At 36.1% G+C, this 16,493-nt stretch overlaps 2 protein-coding genes across 4 annotated transcripts; both read right to left on the reverse strand.

Moving 5' to 3' along the window:
- Positions 1–302: 302 nt before the first annotated feature.
- Positions 303–4,366, reverse strand: LOC139891993 (pentatricopeptide repeat-containing protein At2g34400-like). 3 transcript variants are annotated; one of them, XM_071875015.1, is made up of 5 exons: positions 3,449–4,366; positions 2,406–3,369; positions 2,139–2,261; positions 1,773–2,010; positions 303–742 (listed from the first exon to the last, which is right to left on the reverse strand). In XM_071875015.1, exons 1-3 carry the CDS (start codon positions 4,333–4,335, stop codon positions 2,232–2,234), a joined length of 1,881 nt encoding a protein of 626 aa, XP_071731116.1. In that variant the 5' UTR covers positions 4,336–4,366; the 3' UTR covers positions 303–742; positions 1,773–2,010; positions 2,139–2,231. The 3 variants fall into 3 exon arrangements, with proteins under 3 accessions (XP_071731116.1, XP_071731115.1, XP_071731117.1); XM_071875016.1 differs by having other exon boundaries at positions 349–382; positions 473–742; positions 1,773–2,261; XM_071875014.1 differs by having other exon boundaries at positions 1,773–2,261.
- Positions 4,367–6,086: 1,720 nt separating this feature from the next.
- Positions 6,087–14,062, reverse strand: LOC139891994 (mitochondrial outer membrane import complex protein METAXIN-like). The gene is made up of 6 exons (XM_071875017.1): positions 13,906–14,062; positions 8,106–8,440; positions 7,455–7,531; positions 7,264–7,324; positions 6,903–7,056; positions 6,087–6,504 (listed from the first exon to the last, which is right to left on the reverse strand). Exons 1-6 carry the CDS (start codon positions 14,060–14,062, stop codon positions 6,323–6,325), a joined length of 966 nt encoding a protein of 321 aa, XP_071731118.1. The 3' UTR covers positions 6,087–6,322.
- Positions 14,063–16,493: the final 2,431 nt, after the last annotated feature.

A 16,493-nucleotide genomic window follows, 5' to 3' on the forward strand; every position in this document is an offset into this window, starting at 1 on the left:
AAAAAAAAAAAAAAAAATCTGTCACAAAGGGGGCCACCAAAGGACCGTTACCCTCGTTGCAGGCCAAACTGGCGGACCCGCTCACGATTTGTTGCCAACGGTGGTGAATGGGTGGCGGATCGTTACTGATGTGAGTGGCGGACCATTGCATCCGGCCTTAAAGGATCATGTGGCATAGATTTAACCCATGACATCAGCATTATTCTCCATGTCCCACAAGGGTTGTAACCTGTTTTATGCAATATATCGTTCGATTACAACATCCTTCCAAATTGATAAAACGTTTGCTAATCATTGTCACATATGAAAAATGCAATCTAAACCAAGAACATTATCAACTGTATAGAACTAGCTAGGTACTCAAAATCCAGGTAGATCTGACCTACAATATAAAACCATGAATGAATACATGATATACTTTTTTATATATGACACTAAAAAAACTATTATTTCAATGCATTCATGCTAATACCGCGTCACTGGCTGAATTGTCATATCTTGCCATCGTCATTATTCTTCATCTAGAAATTGTATTCCCATTTTGGCCAAGCAAAGGATTAAGTAACCAAGATGTTATTATTTCTAATTTCCCTTGTGTCTACCATAGTTGTCCATCTTCAAAGTTCTTCAGACCATTAATGGAAGCACAACTATATCTGTCTAAATTATCAACTATTCATTTGTTGAATAACTTCAAATGATGCATCAGATTGTTTTCTTAAGCTGATTCTCTCTCTTGTTACTGCAAAATAACCAAATTATATTAGTTTGGAGTAACATTATATTTATAATTAAATAACTTGTAATAACGATCTATTAACCATCAAGCACTAATTGTAATACATATATATTCCAGAACACCAACTTCTTTCGTATGCTTGTAAAAGGAAATAGTCGAACGATTAAAAAAAAAAAAAACTCTCAAAAGCAAATGTGTCGAAAGTCACCTATCCCGAATGCACAAAACCTTCTTATTATTAAAGTTAAATGATCTAAACCCAACCTAGTTGATATAAAAGTGAACATTAATGAAAAATTCAACAAAAGCAAGGGAAATAAAATCTTCTAATAAAATACTGTAATAATTAGTGAATGTACTTTATGGTATATTATGTTGGGATCGAACCCGCACACATATCACTTTCGAGATCGATCCCCATCACATTAAGAACCACACAACCATGTATAAGTAAATAATAAATCGACACAACATAAAAGTAATACACAAACAACATTTTACGTGGAAAACCTCTCAAGGGAGAGTAAAAACCACGGGACCAGCGGCCACTTAAATTCAACTATATACGAACAATATTACAAGAATGAACGCTCATTACAACACTCTTGAATATTATCACGTACCTCTCAACAACTCTCACAACGGTTGATTACAATAACGGAATTCGCTCCCATCGTTATTGAATCACCGAGACCACCAAACGGGACGGAGTTAGATGACTCTCATAAACTCTCTATTTTTATCTCTACCTCTTCCACCTTTCTTCTTACACAATGACTACATATTTATAGTCAAACATTCCCACCAAAATTCCCTCCACAAAACTCCCTCCAAAACAATTCCCACCAAAAAACTCCCACCAAAAACTTCCAACCAAAAAAACTCCCACCAATAACTTCCCACCAAAAAACTCTTACAATATTTAAATAATTTAATTCAATAAATAACATATTATGAAAGATCTGATACAATATATTATATATAATATCAATGACAAACAATTTATAACCTGAGATATGCAGCGAGAACTAACCAGGAAGCAGTTCGCTGAGGTTTAAAGTACAAGATCTTCGATTTGCCAAAGTTAGAATATCTACATCATTTGATGATACTTTGTGAGTCATAATAAGCAGGTAAGATAAGTCAATCTGCAACCCGTATGACGAGAATATACGATTGATGATAGCTCAATTCCTGTGTGTGTGAGACACCTCATACTTTTCTTTTTTTTTTCCTTCCAAATCTTCTCCCTTAATCATTTTTATCGATTCCTGCTTGACATGTTGAATTCTTGCAAACACATATTAGTACCGAGAAGGTGTTGTGAAAGATAGACTAGACAGGGTGTGTTTGTATATGCAGTTATACATACATTTTTGTACTATATAAAGTTACAAACCTGGTCAGGATGAAGTAACACCAGTCATATAGTCAACAAACTAGTTTTTTTGCTCAGAAGAATTAATCCTTCGGTTAAATTCATTTGCTTTCTTCAGAACATTTCCATTGAATTCTTCGGTATCTATCAAAGTTATCATATAGTTTCTTCAAACCGAAATAAAAGAAAAAAAAATGGGAAGCTACGAAAGTATGTTACATCACAACAACAACTAAATAAGAAAATGGGAAGTTAACCTCATATTTTACGAAAGAAAATATTACCCACCTTATAATTGCCTTCCGCAACGTTCTTATTTACCATTTTGCCCTTCAACTTCATCTCAGCATACAGAAAGTCAAGCAACTGATAAATGTCTTCTGAATATATATGTAACGAGTCGCCCACATGAAACTCGTGAACCCGAGCATCGATCTCAATCCAACTAGAACCAGGAACTTTAACGATACCGTTTCGTCTCATGAGTAATCTCATCTTAGCTGAATCATCCCACCTCTTCGAATTTGCATATATTTGTGACGAAATTACATAATTCCCGGAATTTGTAGGTTCAATCTCTAGCAAAAGCTGCATGACCTTTTCACTAACATCCAAATTACCAGCTTTCTGACACGCCCCAAGCAACGCGCCTAATGCAATCTCGTCGGGTTTTTCAGGCATTTTCTGAATAAAATCCCATGCTTCGTAAACGCGACCTGCTCTTGATAAAAGATCCACCATGCAAGAATAATGCTCGATTTTGGGCACCAATTTAAAGGATGCGCTCATTAAGTTAAAAAAGTGACGACCTTCATTGACCATTCCACCATGTACACATGCAGATAGCACTCCAACAAATGTTACATCATCAGGGGTAATATCGTCATTTTCTTCTGACATTTCTTCGAATAGTGATATAGCCTCATGAGCACGCCCGTTGAAAGCAAGGGCGGAAATCATTGCATTCCATGTGACCGTGTTCTTGCAAGGCATGTTTTTAAAAACTTTATACGCAAGGTCAACGGTCGCACATTTTGCGTACATGTCGATTAAAGCGGTTGCAACGTATATATCTTGTTGCAAACCTCGTTCTGATGCATATTCATCTATCGATCTCCCAACATCAAGAGCACCAACTGATGCACAAGCAGATAGCACTCCGCTTAATGTTATTCGATCTGCTTTTACACCTTCATCCTTCATGATATTGAACAAGGATATTGCTTCATCTGATAATCCACTTTGAGCATATCTATTATGTGAAAGTTAAAAAGATTAGAATAAGCAAAAAACAACAAATTTAGACAAGAAAAAAAAAATCAAGTACTTGCCCAGTAATCATGGCGTTCCACGTCACCAAATCTTTGTTAATCATTTTATCAAAGATCCCCCGTGCAGACACCAAATCACCACACTTTGCATACATACCAATCAAAGCCGAACCAATATACGAATTCATCTTCATCCTATTATCCATCACGTAACCCTCAACCAACTTCCCGAAACTCGAATCCCCCAACTCTGCACAAGCCCCAAGTACGCTAACAATCGTCATTTCATCTGGCTCAAATCCTTCACCTTTCATCTTCTCAAACAACTCCAAAGCATCCCTACAAAACCCCATCTTCGAATACCCAGAGATCATCGAATTCCACGACACCAAATCTCTGTCAGTAATTTCATCAAACACCTTGCGTGCATACAGTACCTCACCACATCTCGAATACATACTAATCAACGAATGTCTGACGTGTCCATCTACAATCAACCCACATTTCAGCACCATACAATGCCCTAACCTACCATGCTCAATCGCCTTAAGATTCGAACACGCGATAAATAAAAATGGGTACGTAAAGTTATTCGCCATTATACCTAAACCCTTCATCTTATAATAAAGCTGTAAAGTAAGATCGAATCTTTGCCACGTAGTCGATAGTCCACGGATCATAACATTGAAAGCGTAGTCATTTGGCTGGTCAATTGAATTGAATAAATTGTAAGAGTAATTGAAATCTTTTAAATCAATTAGTTTGGCTAGTAAGAAATTGGGTCTGTTTATAGAGTGTATAAGCATTTGTGTGTGAATTTGTTGAACTGTTTTGGTGGAAATACATTGTTTTAAGATGATTAAAAGTTGCTCTTTCACAGGCTGCTGCTGTTGTTGTTGGTTCTGGAAGTTGAAATGGCGGGAAAAAGTAGTAATCTTTTTAAGCATTTTTTTGTGTTGGTTTTTGTTCAACCCTGTGCGGTTGATCTGGAAGACAATGGACCGTGAACGAGAAATTTTAAATCACGATTAACTTTTAAGAACTATATGGAAAAATAAATACTACGTAGAAAAAAAAAAAAGAATTACACGAATAGTTATTACTAACTTATTACCTTTTTTTCTTTTCTTTTTTAGAACGGCTGAGATTTTATTAACGGGTAGCGAGAAGCTAAAGCCAAAAAAGCAAAACAAAAATGCTACAACAAAGACAAGGCACGAAACAAACTAACAAGCAAAAAAAAAAAAAAAAACCATTACATAGGATTACTTAGCCGGGATGTCCAGTTGGGAGCAAAATTGCTTCTTGCCGTTAGCCACGAGAAGGAAGAGAACCTTATGTTGTCGAAAAGCTCGCGTTCTTTGATTAGATTAGAGTCGTGTAAAGAGTCGTTCCTTAGTCTCCAAAGTCACCAAAGCACATCAGTAATAATACAATATAGACGAGTCTTACCGGAAATAGATCCAGTGAAGGAATCCATCCAAAAAAAAAAATGTCTTCGATGGTAATAATTGTTGGCTAGTCCAAGTTCGTCCAAATCTTAATGCACCTCCAAATCGAATTATTCATATATATACTTACTAATTATGAGAGGTTATATTACCTTTTTATCCCCGTGAATCAAGATACGAGTAATTAAATATAATAATCTCTTAGATTACGTTCTTACGAGTTAAAATACACGATTTAAAAGTAAACGATTAAAAAAAACGGTTACTAAATCGCAGCTACGAATTAAAAGATATAACAATTCAAAGTTCAGTTTTCGATACAACACCCATCACGTACTAAGCACCACGCGTGGGGCGTGGTGCTTGGTGTGTGTTGCATGTTGCGTCAGAAATGGGCTATCTCGATGATTATCTCAGTAACACCCATCACGCACACACCATCATGCATCCTGCCTGGTACGAGGAGTGGAGACATTTTTGCAATTACGATTTTTTTAACATATTGTTAAACACTTTCTAGAATAAAGACATTTTGACCAATTTCTCTTTAATAAACTTGCCTTTCAAAACAATACTTTTTGAGATTTAGATTTAAACAAAGAGTAACATGTAAACATATGAGGCTTTCCTTGTTGACTTTTATTCATATGCACGCAGTCTAACCGACTTATTCTGTCACCATTTTTAACCATGTTCATGACCACTCCAACATTTGTTGCTAGTGAGATTTGGAAAAACTCTTACAGGGATATCAAAACGTCCATCACTAAGCCATCCTTTGATGGTTTAAAAAAGGGGTCTTATGTGAAATGTTCTAATCATTAAAACATCATTGTCTCAGGTAATTACTAGATTTTAGTTATGATTTTACAACTACAATCACTTCTAGAAACGTACTAATATATCTCCCCTTTGACAAAGTCACAAAGAAATACTACATAATTTCAACAAATTGTATATACTCTCGAAGTAACCAAGGCTCGAATTTGAAACAGGTACCTACAAATTTTGTCAGGTGTAAGCGAATCACGTTTTAATCACATGATCAATTAATCAACATAGCTAAACACGAACACAAGCAAAAATACTGACAGATTAATTATTACAAGCGCTCACGAAAGCTCAAATGGTCAAGGCATAATGTATCTAAATTCAATCAAGACCGGGAGCGAACCCTAGTTATTATGTATATCATTTGTCAAGGCATAAAAAGATCGTAAACAGCTGTATCTGCAATTGTAAGACTGGTAAACTGGTTCATAAAACTATTGATGAAAACAAAATGATGGTATAGAATTGTGCACTAAATCCAACACATTTTGAATCTTGACTAGCTACGAAGGTTTCAGAACCAGGAAGCGAATCCTGGTTCAGATTTATCTCGTCTATTTTAAACTCAGATCAATGAAGTTGTATATTTGCACCGTGCACGTCTTCAAAAATTTCACATACAGGGAAACGAACAAAGGAAAATTTTTTGTTTTCAATTATCGTAATCGATACCCTCATCAGCATCCACTTCGGTATCATCAGACCCACCAAGAAGACTGAGAAAAACAAGAACCGCAACCATCTGAGTTACCAAGAAATATTTCGCTTTTCTTCTGAAATTTTTCTCTTCCTGCGTTCTTTCCCTCTTAGGAGGTTGACTCTTGGGTTTGGAACCTACATAAAGGTAATCCATTGTTTTATTATGTTACATAATAATAATTCATGTATAAAAACCTTAGGCACAAACATTGCTGTAAAAGTCGGCGGACAAGTCAGTTTGCTCGCCCTGACTCGTTAAAAACGCCTTAAAGTCGGTCAACGCTAGAAAATCGGCTTGAAGTCAGGCTGAGTCGGCCAAGTCAGGTCTGAGTCAGTCAAAGTCGGTTAAAGTCAAAGTTAGGTCAGAATTTTTTTTTTTTTTTTCAAATTATTAGATTATGTGCCATATATCTATGTTTGAAATATTTATGTTTTATGTTTGATATATTTATGTGTAATACATATAAGTTTAATTTATTTATTACTAAAAGTCAAAGTTGGTCAACGCCTGACTCGTCCTTAAAAAAGCTTACTCCAGTTTGAAGGGCCTCGTTTAGGTGCAGATGAGGATGATGATGATGGATTTGAAGATGATGATCCAACATCTAAAAGCTCCGCTTTATGTTTGTCAGCATACTTCACAAGATTAGCTTGTTCCAAGAGTTTTCCACGAAGAACTGATGTTTCCTAAAAGAAATTAGCCAAAAAAAAGGGTAACAAATTAAGATAACTGATTTAATATTAAAAACATGGAAGCTTAACAATACCTATAGATAACTGATCTTTTAAATAATGGCATGTTTAAGTCATATTAATTAATAATTTTCTCATTATACTCGGACTCGAACATCATTCAACCTTTTACCCTTAAAAGACTTATCTATATATACTTACCGGTAACGCATAAAGTGTGATAAGTGCATGCCCAAGAAATATAGCATCCAAACTAGTCGGCCTGCATTACACAAGGCAAGGATAGCAGTTAAGCCATTAGCTAGAGGACAACACAGCCAATGACATCACTATTATCTTGGTGAGTAATTGAATGAGAAAATTTTAAACAAAAGTAGGATGTAAAGACATGCCTGTTATCAGAGAAAAACGAGTCTTCGCCTAACCTAGTTGACAAAACTTGGTAGACCAAAGTAGCTCTCCTATAGATCTGTATTGACATAAGTTCATCAAAGTCGAGCATTAGCAACATAATGACATGCTCACTGGGTAGACAAAGTAAAAAAAAAAAAAAAAAAAAGAATAATCAGATATAAGTAGAGGTGGTAACTTTATCCCATTTACTTGAAAATGAAATGAATTTTACATTTAACATGTCAAATAGGTGACTTTAGAAACATTTAAAAGAACAGGTCGAAAGTGACTCTCTAAGTGTAAAACATAATGAATTAAGTATACAATGAAAATCAATAACACAAAAAGAAGACAAAATTCTTAGTCAATCCGACCCGGCCCACTTTTATCTGTACGGAAAATTAACCGTTCTGACCAATCTACCCAAGTTGCCCACCTCTGGAGAATTTTCTCAATCACTTCATTCCCTCTATGAGTGTGTGCATGCATGCATGCATGCATGCAAACTTGTTTGACCGTATTGTTAATGTAAATCATTAAGTGAACAGATAATAACATGATTTTTTAAGTATAGCATTCAAACTAAGATCACTACTAAAAAGATGGATTAGAAAACATGCAGAACACATTAAAATTATATAAATCAATACCTCATCTTCCCTTCTTTCAGCATTATCTTTCGATATCCCAAGTAAATGTTTCACATTGTGTACTTGCTTCAAATATAAGAGCTTTCCTATTGGCCATGGAAGGTCAGAATAATAGATCTTGTGTGCACAACTTCCATCTGAACCTACCCATAATTCATACAAGATTGCATCCGAAAGCCACGAAGTAATCATTGCGACTGTCGATACCCATTCAGGAACACTTTCGACTCCAGAGTCCAAATTAACTATGTTATCTTCTTTTAAACTTTCAATTACACCACCCCTCTCATTGTTGTAAGCAACATACGTATCCGAATCGACATAAGGAATTTGATCTGAAAAAACAAAGTCAACACTCATGTTAAAGATATTACAACAATCAACACCGAACCGATACTGGATTCAATTATTTAAAATGCAACAATTGTCTCAAAGGTGTAGGCTTCGGTATTTAAGCCCAATAAATCGGCCTGGAGTTTACTTGGTGACCAAGTCAGGGTCTGGCCAACCCTAATTGGTTGGGCCGACTTTATTGTTCTTTTCTTAGTCTATATATAGTCTCTCATTGTACATGCTTTGTATCACCTCCAAAATCAATAATAATACTCTCTAGTTCCAAAGTGGATGTAGGTTTCACCTAGAAACCGAACCACTATAATTCTCGTGTTCTTTTATTCTGTGTTTATATTTTCGGTTATTGCTTGTTTGTGATTGCTATTCGATTAGGATTCTACTCTGATAAGAGGCAGATTCTAGCCTTAACAACTGGTATCAGAGCTCAGGTTCTAACCCTAGCCGTCAATCATAGCTGTTGCTGTTACAGATCCAGTCGCTGCTGCTGTTGTTGCTGTTTTTACAGATCAGATTGCAGATGCTAAACCCTAGCCGCCACCAGACTCTGCTGATCAACCCTAGCCGCCACCAGACTCTGCTGTTACAGATCTAATCCAGATCAACCCTAGCCGCCACCGGACTCTGATGTTACAGATCTATTGCAACTGTTACAGATCAAATTGTTGTTGTCCTCAGATCCAATAAATTTTTTTTTAATGGCAGAAGAAGGAAGGATCAAAATCGACAAGTTTGATGGGTAAGATTTTGGGTGGTGGAAGATGCAAGTTGAAGATTTGTTATGTCAGAAGGATCTGATCGATGCCATGAATGAGAATAAACCAGAAGGAATGAAAGACGACGAGTGGAAAACACTTGACAGGAAAGCCCTAGCAGTTGTCAAACTCACGTTGACAAAAAGTGTTGCCTTTAACATTGTGAACGAAACCACGACACATGGTTTGATGAAGACCTTAGCAAATATGTATGAGAAGCCGTCTGCTTCTAACAAGGTGTTTTTGATCAGACAGTTGGTAAATACCAGGTTGAAAGAAGGTGCTTCAGTAACAAATCATGTTAATAACTTCAACAATATTATCTCTCGGTTACTGTCAGTTGATATCAAGTTCGATGACGAAGTCAAAGCTCTTCTATTATTATCTTCGTTACCTGAAAGCTGGTCAGGTTCAGTCACAGCTATCAGTGGGTCCACAGAGTCCTCAAAGCTCAAGTTTGAGAGCATTCGTGATTTTATTCTTGGGGAAGATATAAGAAGAAAGAGCTCAGGAGAACCATCAGGAAACTTGCTGAGCACAGAAGAGAGGGGTAGGAGAAAAGGTAGAAGTAACACCACCAGGGGCAGGTCAAAGTCAAGAAGGAGGAGTGTGTCGAGAACGAGAAATGATATTAAATGTTGGAATTGTCAGGAGACTGGGCACTTCAGAAACCAGTGCACTAAGCCAGTAACATCATCAAAGCCAAAGGAAGTTAATGTTGCAGATGCAACAGATGATTATGATAACGTCCTTGTTTGTTGCATTGAGAATACAATTGATGCGTGGGTTATGGATTTAGGAGCATCGTTTCATGCTACTCCAAGTCCACATTTGATGAAAAATCTACGAACAGGTAATCTTGGTAAAGTTCGTTTGGCTAATGATCATTGTCTTGACATTACAGGGATTGGAGACTTAGAGCTGAAGACCTCTTTGGGCACTAATTGGACCTTGAAAAATGTCCGAGTTATTCCTGGCCTAAAGAAGAAACTAATCTCTGTTGGACAGCTTGATGATCAAGGATATAGTGTGCTATTTGGTGAAGGTCAGTGGAAAGTAATAAAGGGGAACTTAGTAATAGCCAAGGGTAAGAAGAGAGGCACTCTTTATATGGTAGAAGTTCCAGCTAATGAAGTAAATGCAGTTTCCAATGATCGTAGCTTAACCAGTCAGTGGCACCAACGTTTAGGTCACATGAGTGACAAAGGAATGAAAATGCTAGTGTCTAATGGTAAAATTCCTGGTCTAAAGAGAGTTGAATCGGACTTTTGCGAGTCATGTCTTCTAGGAAAGAAGAAGAAGGTCACAGCAGGCAGAACTTTAAAGGCTCAGAAGTTGGAGCTAGTACACAGGAATGTGTTCGGGCCTACTCCTGTTTCTTCATTGGGAGGAGCACGCTATTATGTTACTTTCATCGATGATTCAACACGCAAGGTAAAATGCTTGAAGTCGGATAATGGAGGAGAATACATCAGCACCAAATTCTTTAACTATTGTGCTGATCATGGCATTCGGATGATCAAGACGGTTCCAGGTACTCCACAACAAAACGGAGTTGCAGAAAGAATGAATCGTACTTTAAATGAGAGAGCACGTAGCATGAGACTTAATTGTGGGCTACCAAAGACTCTATGGGCTAATGCAGTAAGCACTGCCGCTTATTTGATCAACCGTTCTCCATCAGCTCCGCTTGATTTCAAAATACCCGAAGAAGAATGGAGAGGTAAAGCAATCAGTTATGAGCATCTAAAAATCTTTGGGTGCAGTGCATATGATATTAATAAAGATGGTGACAAACTCGATGCAAAAGCAAAGAAGTACGTGTTCATTGGTTATGGGGGAGATGACATGGGTTACAGGTTATAAGATAACAAGGGAAAACATGTTATCAGAAGTAAACATGCCACCTTCAATGAAGCATAATTGTACAAGGATTTCAACTCAACACCAAAAGAAAAAGAATCAGTTGAATTTGAGGTTGACACAGAGACAACTAGAGAAGATGAAAGGGAAACTCCAGAGTATGAAACTGAAGTTCCAGTGGGAGTTCCTAACAGTGAAAGCTCGGAATCTGATCACGAGCAGACTTCAGATAGTGGGAGCTCAGATTCCTGATGATGAGCAGACCCCACAGCCCCCACCACAATCTGACCAGTCCAATTGGGTCAGGAGATCTACACGAGTCACAAGACAGCGAGAGAGGTTTAGTCCAACAGTTAACTATCTTCTTTTGACAGAAAATGGGGAACCAGAAAGTTATTCTGAGGCAATGAAGGTAAAAGATTCGTTCCAGTGGGAGCAGGCTATGAAAAACGAGATGGAATCTTTATTGAAAAATCAAACTTGGAGGTTAACAAGTTACCACCAGGAAAAAGGGTCTTACAGAATAAATGGGTTTTCAGAGTCAAAGATGAAGCGGGTGGTTCTAAACGATACAAAGCAAGATTAGTTGTCAAAGGATTTCAACAAAAGAAAGGAGTCGACTATGCTGAAATCTTTTCTCCAGTAGTGAAGATGACGACTATCAGATTGGTTCTAAGTATGGTGGCAACCGAGAAGTTACACTTAGAACAGTTGGATGTTAAAACAACCTTCCTGCATGGCAACATTGAAGAAGACATTTACATGTCTCAACCAGAGGGGTTTTGTGTCAAAGGAAAGGAGAATCTTGTGTGTAATCTAAAGAGAAGCTTGTATGGTTTGAAACAAGCTACCAGACAGTGGTACTTGAAATTTGATAATTTCATGGAGAAGACAGGATTCGTGAGAAGTTCTACAGATCTTGCTGTTATTTGAAGAAGTTCAAGAGCTCCTATATTATATTGCTTCTTTATGTCGATGATATGTTAATTGCAGGTTCTGATATGGTTGAAATACGCAATTTGAAGAAGCAATTATCTAGAGAATTTGAAATGAAGGATCTCGGGCCAGCTAAGCAGATTCTCGGTATGAGTATATGCAGGAATAAAGATGGGTCAGTTTCTTTATCTCAAGAAAAGTATATTCGCAAGGTTCTTGAAAAGTTCATAATGAATGGTGAGTCTACAAAGCCAAGAAACACACCGTTGGGAAGTCATCTAAAGCTTTCTAAACATCAGTCTCCTAAAACTGAAGTAGAAAAAGCAGAAATGGCTAAGGTTCCTTATGCATCCGCAGTGGGTAGTCTAATGTACGCTATGGTGTGTACAAGACCTGATATAGCACATGCAGTTGGGATGGTTAGTCGCTTTATGTCAGCTCCGGGGAAAGAACATTGGGAAGCAGTGAAGTGGATACTGCGGTATTTAAAGGGTACTCCCAAAGTTGGGTTATGTTTCAAGGGCAGGGATACTACTCTCAGGGGTTATTCTGATGCAGATCTGGGTAGATGCAATAATACCTTCAAGAGCACCACCGGGTATGTATTCACTATAGGAGGAACAGCAGTGAGTTGGATGTCTAGGCTTCAAAAGAGCGTGGCTCTATCTACTACTGAAGCAGAATACATGGCCTTGACTGAAGCCAGTAAAGAACTAGTGTGGTTGAAGACATTCATGAAAGAACTGGGCAGCAAACAGACAGAATTTGTCTTGTATTGTGATAATGAGAGCGCAATCAAGTTAGCAAAGAATCCAGTCTATCATGCTAAGACGAAGCACATTGGCATGAAGTATCACTTTATCAGAGAACGGATAAGCAATGGAACATTTAATCTGGAGAGCATTCCAGGTTCAAAGAATCCAGCAGATATGTTCACCAAACCAGTAACGCTAGATAAGTTGAAGCTGTGCATAGCTTCAACTGGCCTTCAGGAACTTTGAAGAGAAGGCAGGAACTAGAGAAAGAAGAGATGAGCTGAGTCTTATATTGCAGAAGTACAAGAGTGCAGATCGATGTTATTCGAAGCCTCCAAGTGGGAGATTGTTGAGGTGTAGGCTTCGTTATTTAAGCCCAATAAATCAGCCTGGAGTGTTTACTTGGTGACCAAGTCAGGGTCTGGCCAACCCTAATTGGTTGGGCCAACTTTATTGTTCTTTTCTTAGTCTATATATAGTCTCTCATTGTACATGCTCTGTATCACCTCCAAAATCAACAATAATACTCTCTAGTTCCAAAGTGGATGTAGGTTTCACCTAGAAACCGAACCACTATAATTCTCGTGTTCTTTTATTCTGTGTTTATATTTTTGGTTATTGCTTGTTTGTGATTGCTATTCGATTAGGGTTCTACTCTGATAAGAGGTAGATTCTAGCCTTAACACAGGTACTTCATGGAAAAGCTAAAATTCAATTACTTAAAATCTCATTCAATAATGACAAAATATGAAAATTTAAAATATCGTATCCCTAACTCTATGCAACGATTCGAGTGAAGCATTCCAAAATCAAATGGCAAACATTACGTTAATCTCAAATTCGAAATAACAGTAGTTGACCTAAAAACACAACAATCGGTATATAACTTCCAATTGCAAACTTAACATCATGCAACACAAAAAACAGCATCATTAACTAGACCTATATATATACCAATTCTTAAGGGAGACCCTAAATATCATGCCAAACAACAACAAAAATAAAATTAAACATATTTCGCCAAAAAAAAAAAAAAAAAAAAAAAAAAAAAAAACAATCATCTTTTAATTAAATAAAACTAAAACAACTAAAATTAGTACAACAACAAACTCAGATTCAAATGCAGATAAATATTGGTACCAGAATCAGGAAAAGTGAGATTGTAAGCCAAATGGAAAGGAATATTAGCGAATTTGAGATAAATGTAAACAGGCAAACACCAAGGACAAGCTGTTGGTAATCCAAAACATGATTTTCTTGTGACTAAAGTTAGGCGATTTTGAATCTGTTCGTCCATCAGTAACACGAAGAGAGCAATGTGTAAAACCCTAGGAGTATAATAAGATTTCTGACATGAACCAATAAAATATTATATGAACCCCTAAGAAAATAGTTATAGCATTTTCGACCCTCTTGTTAGTTTGGTTTGTTTTAGATTAAACTACTCGATCGTATGGTATATGGTACGAGGGTCCGCGTTATGTTGTGGAATTGTGTAATTGTTCTTTTAGAAAAATGACACGTGAATAAAAAAATTATTATAAAAAAATAAATGCATTTTCTCTTTTACTTAGTACTTTATTATTTAAAATTGCATAGTCATTATTTGAAATTGAATAATTAATTGAAATAGCATGATTATTTAAGATTACATAACCATTATTTGAATTGCATAGCTATTACTCAAAATTATGTAACCATTATTCGAAATTAAATAACCATTAATAATAATGATAATAATATTAACTAATTATATTAACGTAATTTTGAATAATGTCTATGAAATTCGAATAATGACTATACAGTTTTAAAATCAAATAATCACTTAAAAATAAATTTCATAAACATTATGTCATTATTTAAAATTGCATAACCATTATTTGAATTTGGATAGCCAATATTTGAAATCTATATCTATCTATTTATCTATCTATCTATCTATCTATACTATAAAAGAAAAGAAAAATTGAGTTATATTGAATTTGAACCCTTAGATCAAAAAAATTGACCTCCATTGCCCTTACTTGATAACCATTGGATCAAACTATAATCTTATAACTAATTGCATTAACACAAGACTTCCCATAATACCCTGAATAAAATTACTGAGGGCCTGTTTACTTGGGCCTTAATTGGGATTATTGTCCTGGAAAGATTATTCGGTCACCAGAAGACTTGTTTACTTGGGACTTATTTTATGGACTGAAGTGAACTAACAGCTGTATCGGTCACCCCAAAAATAGCTCTTGTCCCCATCTAGCTGACCTCTTCTCAATATTACCCCTTCCTCTCCATCCACTACCATCTCACTTTTTCTTTCTCTCGCACTTCTTTTATTATACCATAGCTCCAAAATCTAAAGTTCACCATCAAAGAACACCATGAACTAAGGCAACACCTACCTCCATAGCAAATCGATTCTACCAAAAAACCCAGAAAAAGAGGGATGCTTCGAATCGAAAATAAAATGGGTTTTAGATGTTGTAAAGATTATTGGCTTCTTTTGGGTTTTTGACTAAAGAAATTGTTAATAGGTTGAAATCGAATAAGTAGATTGCGTTGATTTTTGGGATGATTTTGGGGTCGTCGGCCTTTTTAATTATTAGTGGATTAAATTAATGGATTTGGTGCAAGTAGCAAATTGGTTGTAGGGGTTACAGGTATGTTTTATTTTAATAGGTTCTTTAGTTTTGAGAGTTTTTTCTACTACTATTAAACTTTGACAATGGTATATTGATTTGGTATATTTCTTCAAAACTACTGAGCAAATGTATATTGAAAGAGGTGGAAGAGGATGTCAAGAACGATCCATGAGTTCAGTATGAACAGTTGAACAATGGATATTTTAGATAGTATTTCTATTTTAGTTTTTAGATGAACCGAAATCGATTGATAAATACAATGTGTTTATGAGTTCGATTATATATTTGTGCAAGTTATTTTATTGTGCAAACTTAAAGTCCGCTAACTTCTAATACGGAGTAATGAAAAATTTAGTTATTTTATATGACGAGGTTAAAATGGTCATTTATCGTTATTGAGACCATTCATTCAGCATAAAAAGTAAACAGATATTTACGCTATCAACTTACTGCATATATCTAATCATTATTCATTTTGCCATATATATCTATACGGGACTTAATGATAAAATAAGTAAACGGGCCCTGAGTATTGCATCTGAATAGGGGTCAAATGTTCTCATCCATTTACGCCCTTTACATCATCAACCCTAATCTACTCCCGAAACAAAATGATTTCTCTCTTCAAGAACATACATTAATCGTTTCCTAATCTCAATGGTTTCTCTCTTCAAATTGCTAAAGAACGAAGATTGCAGGAGGCCTTCAATTTCGAACAGATGGTTTCTCTCTTCCTAATCTCAATTTCGAACGGATATCTATTAAAGAAGAAACACCATTACAGGAGGCCTTCAATTGGATCGAAATAAAACCATCTTCGTAATTTGTAAGTTTCACTTAGTGTTTTGCGCAATCTGTAATTTTATTAGGGTTTTGTTAATGAACATCCGATGTGTTTGCTAGAACTAAATTAGTCTGTATTCAGCTTTAAAACTCTATCTGCTTGCGTGAATTAAATTCGTCCGTGAAAATTCAATTTAATTAGTTCTTTCTTTTGATTAACATCTCGCAAAAGATTTGATAGTAGAAATACGAAATTAGGGTTTAATCTTGTGATTGTATTTCGCTAGGGTTTAATTCTAGGGT

The sequence above is a fragment of the Rutidosis leptorrhynchoides genome, chromosome 2 (assembly GCF_046630445.1).
Source record: "Rutidosis leptorrhynchoides isolate AG116_Rl617_1_P2 chromosome 2, CSIRO_AGI_Rlap_v1, whole genome shotgun sequence".
NCBI classification, from domain to species: domain Eukaryota; kingdom Viridiplantae; phylum Streptophyta; class Magnoliopsida; order Asterales; family Asteraceae; genus Rutidosis; species Rutidosis leptorrhynchoides.

What these genes read in the sequence shown, in the direction of transcription:
- LOC139891993 (XM_071875015.1), bottom strand. Translation starts at nt 4,335, where the DNA reads ATGCTTAAAAAGATTACTACTTTTTCCCGCCATTTCAACTTCCAGAAC. An exon ending in TGGAACGCCATGATTACTGG is followed by an intron (nt 3,370 to 3,448) that starts GCAAGTACTTGA and finishes TTCACATAATAG; the next exon opens with ATATGCTCAAAGTGGATTAT. An exon ending in TTGCGGAAGGCAATTATAAG is followed by an intron (nt 2,262 to 2,405) that starts GTGGGTAATATT and finishes TAACTTTGATAG; the next exon opens with ATACCGAAGAATTCAATGGA.
- LOC139891994 (XM_071875017.1), bottom strand. Translation starts at nt 14,062, where the DNA reads ATGGACGAACAGATTCAAAATCGCCTAACTTTAGTCACAAGAAAATCA. An exon ending in TCGTTTTTCTCTGATAACAG is followed by an intron (nt 7,325 to 7,454) that starts GCATGTCTTTAC and finishes TGTGTAATGCAG; the next exon opens with GCCGACTAGTTTGGATGCTA. An exon ending in ACGAGGCCCTTCAAACTGGA is followed by an intron (nt 6,505 to 6,902) that starts GTAAGCTTTTTT and finishes ACCTTTATGTAG; the next exon opens with GTTCCAAACCCAAGAGTCAA.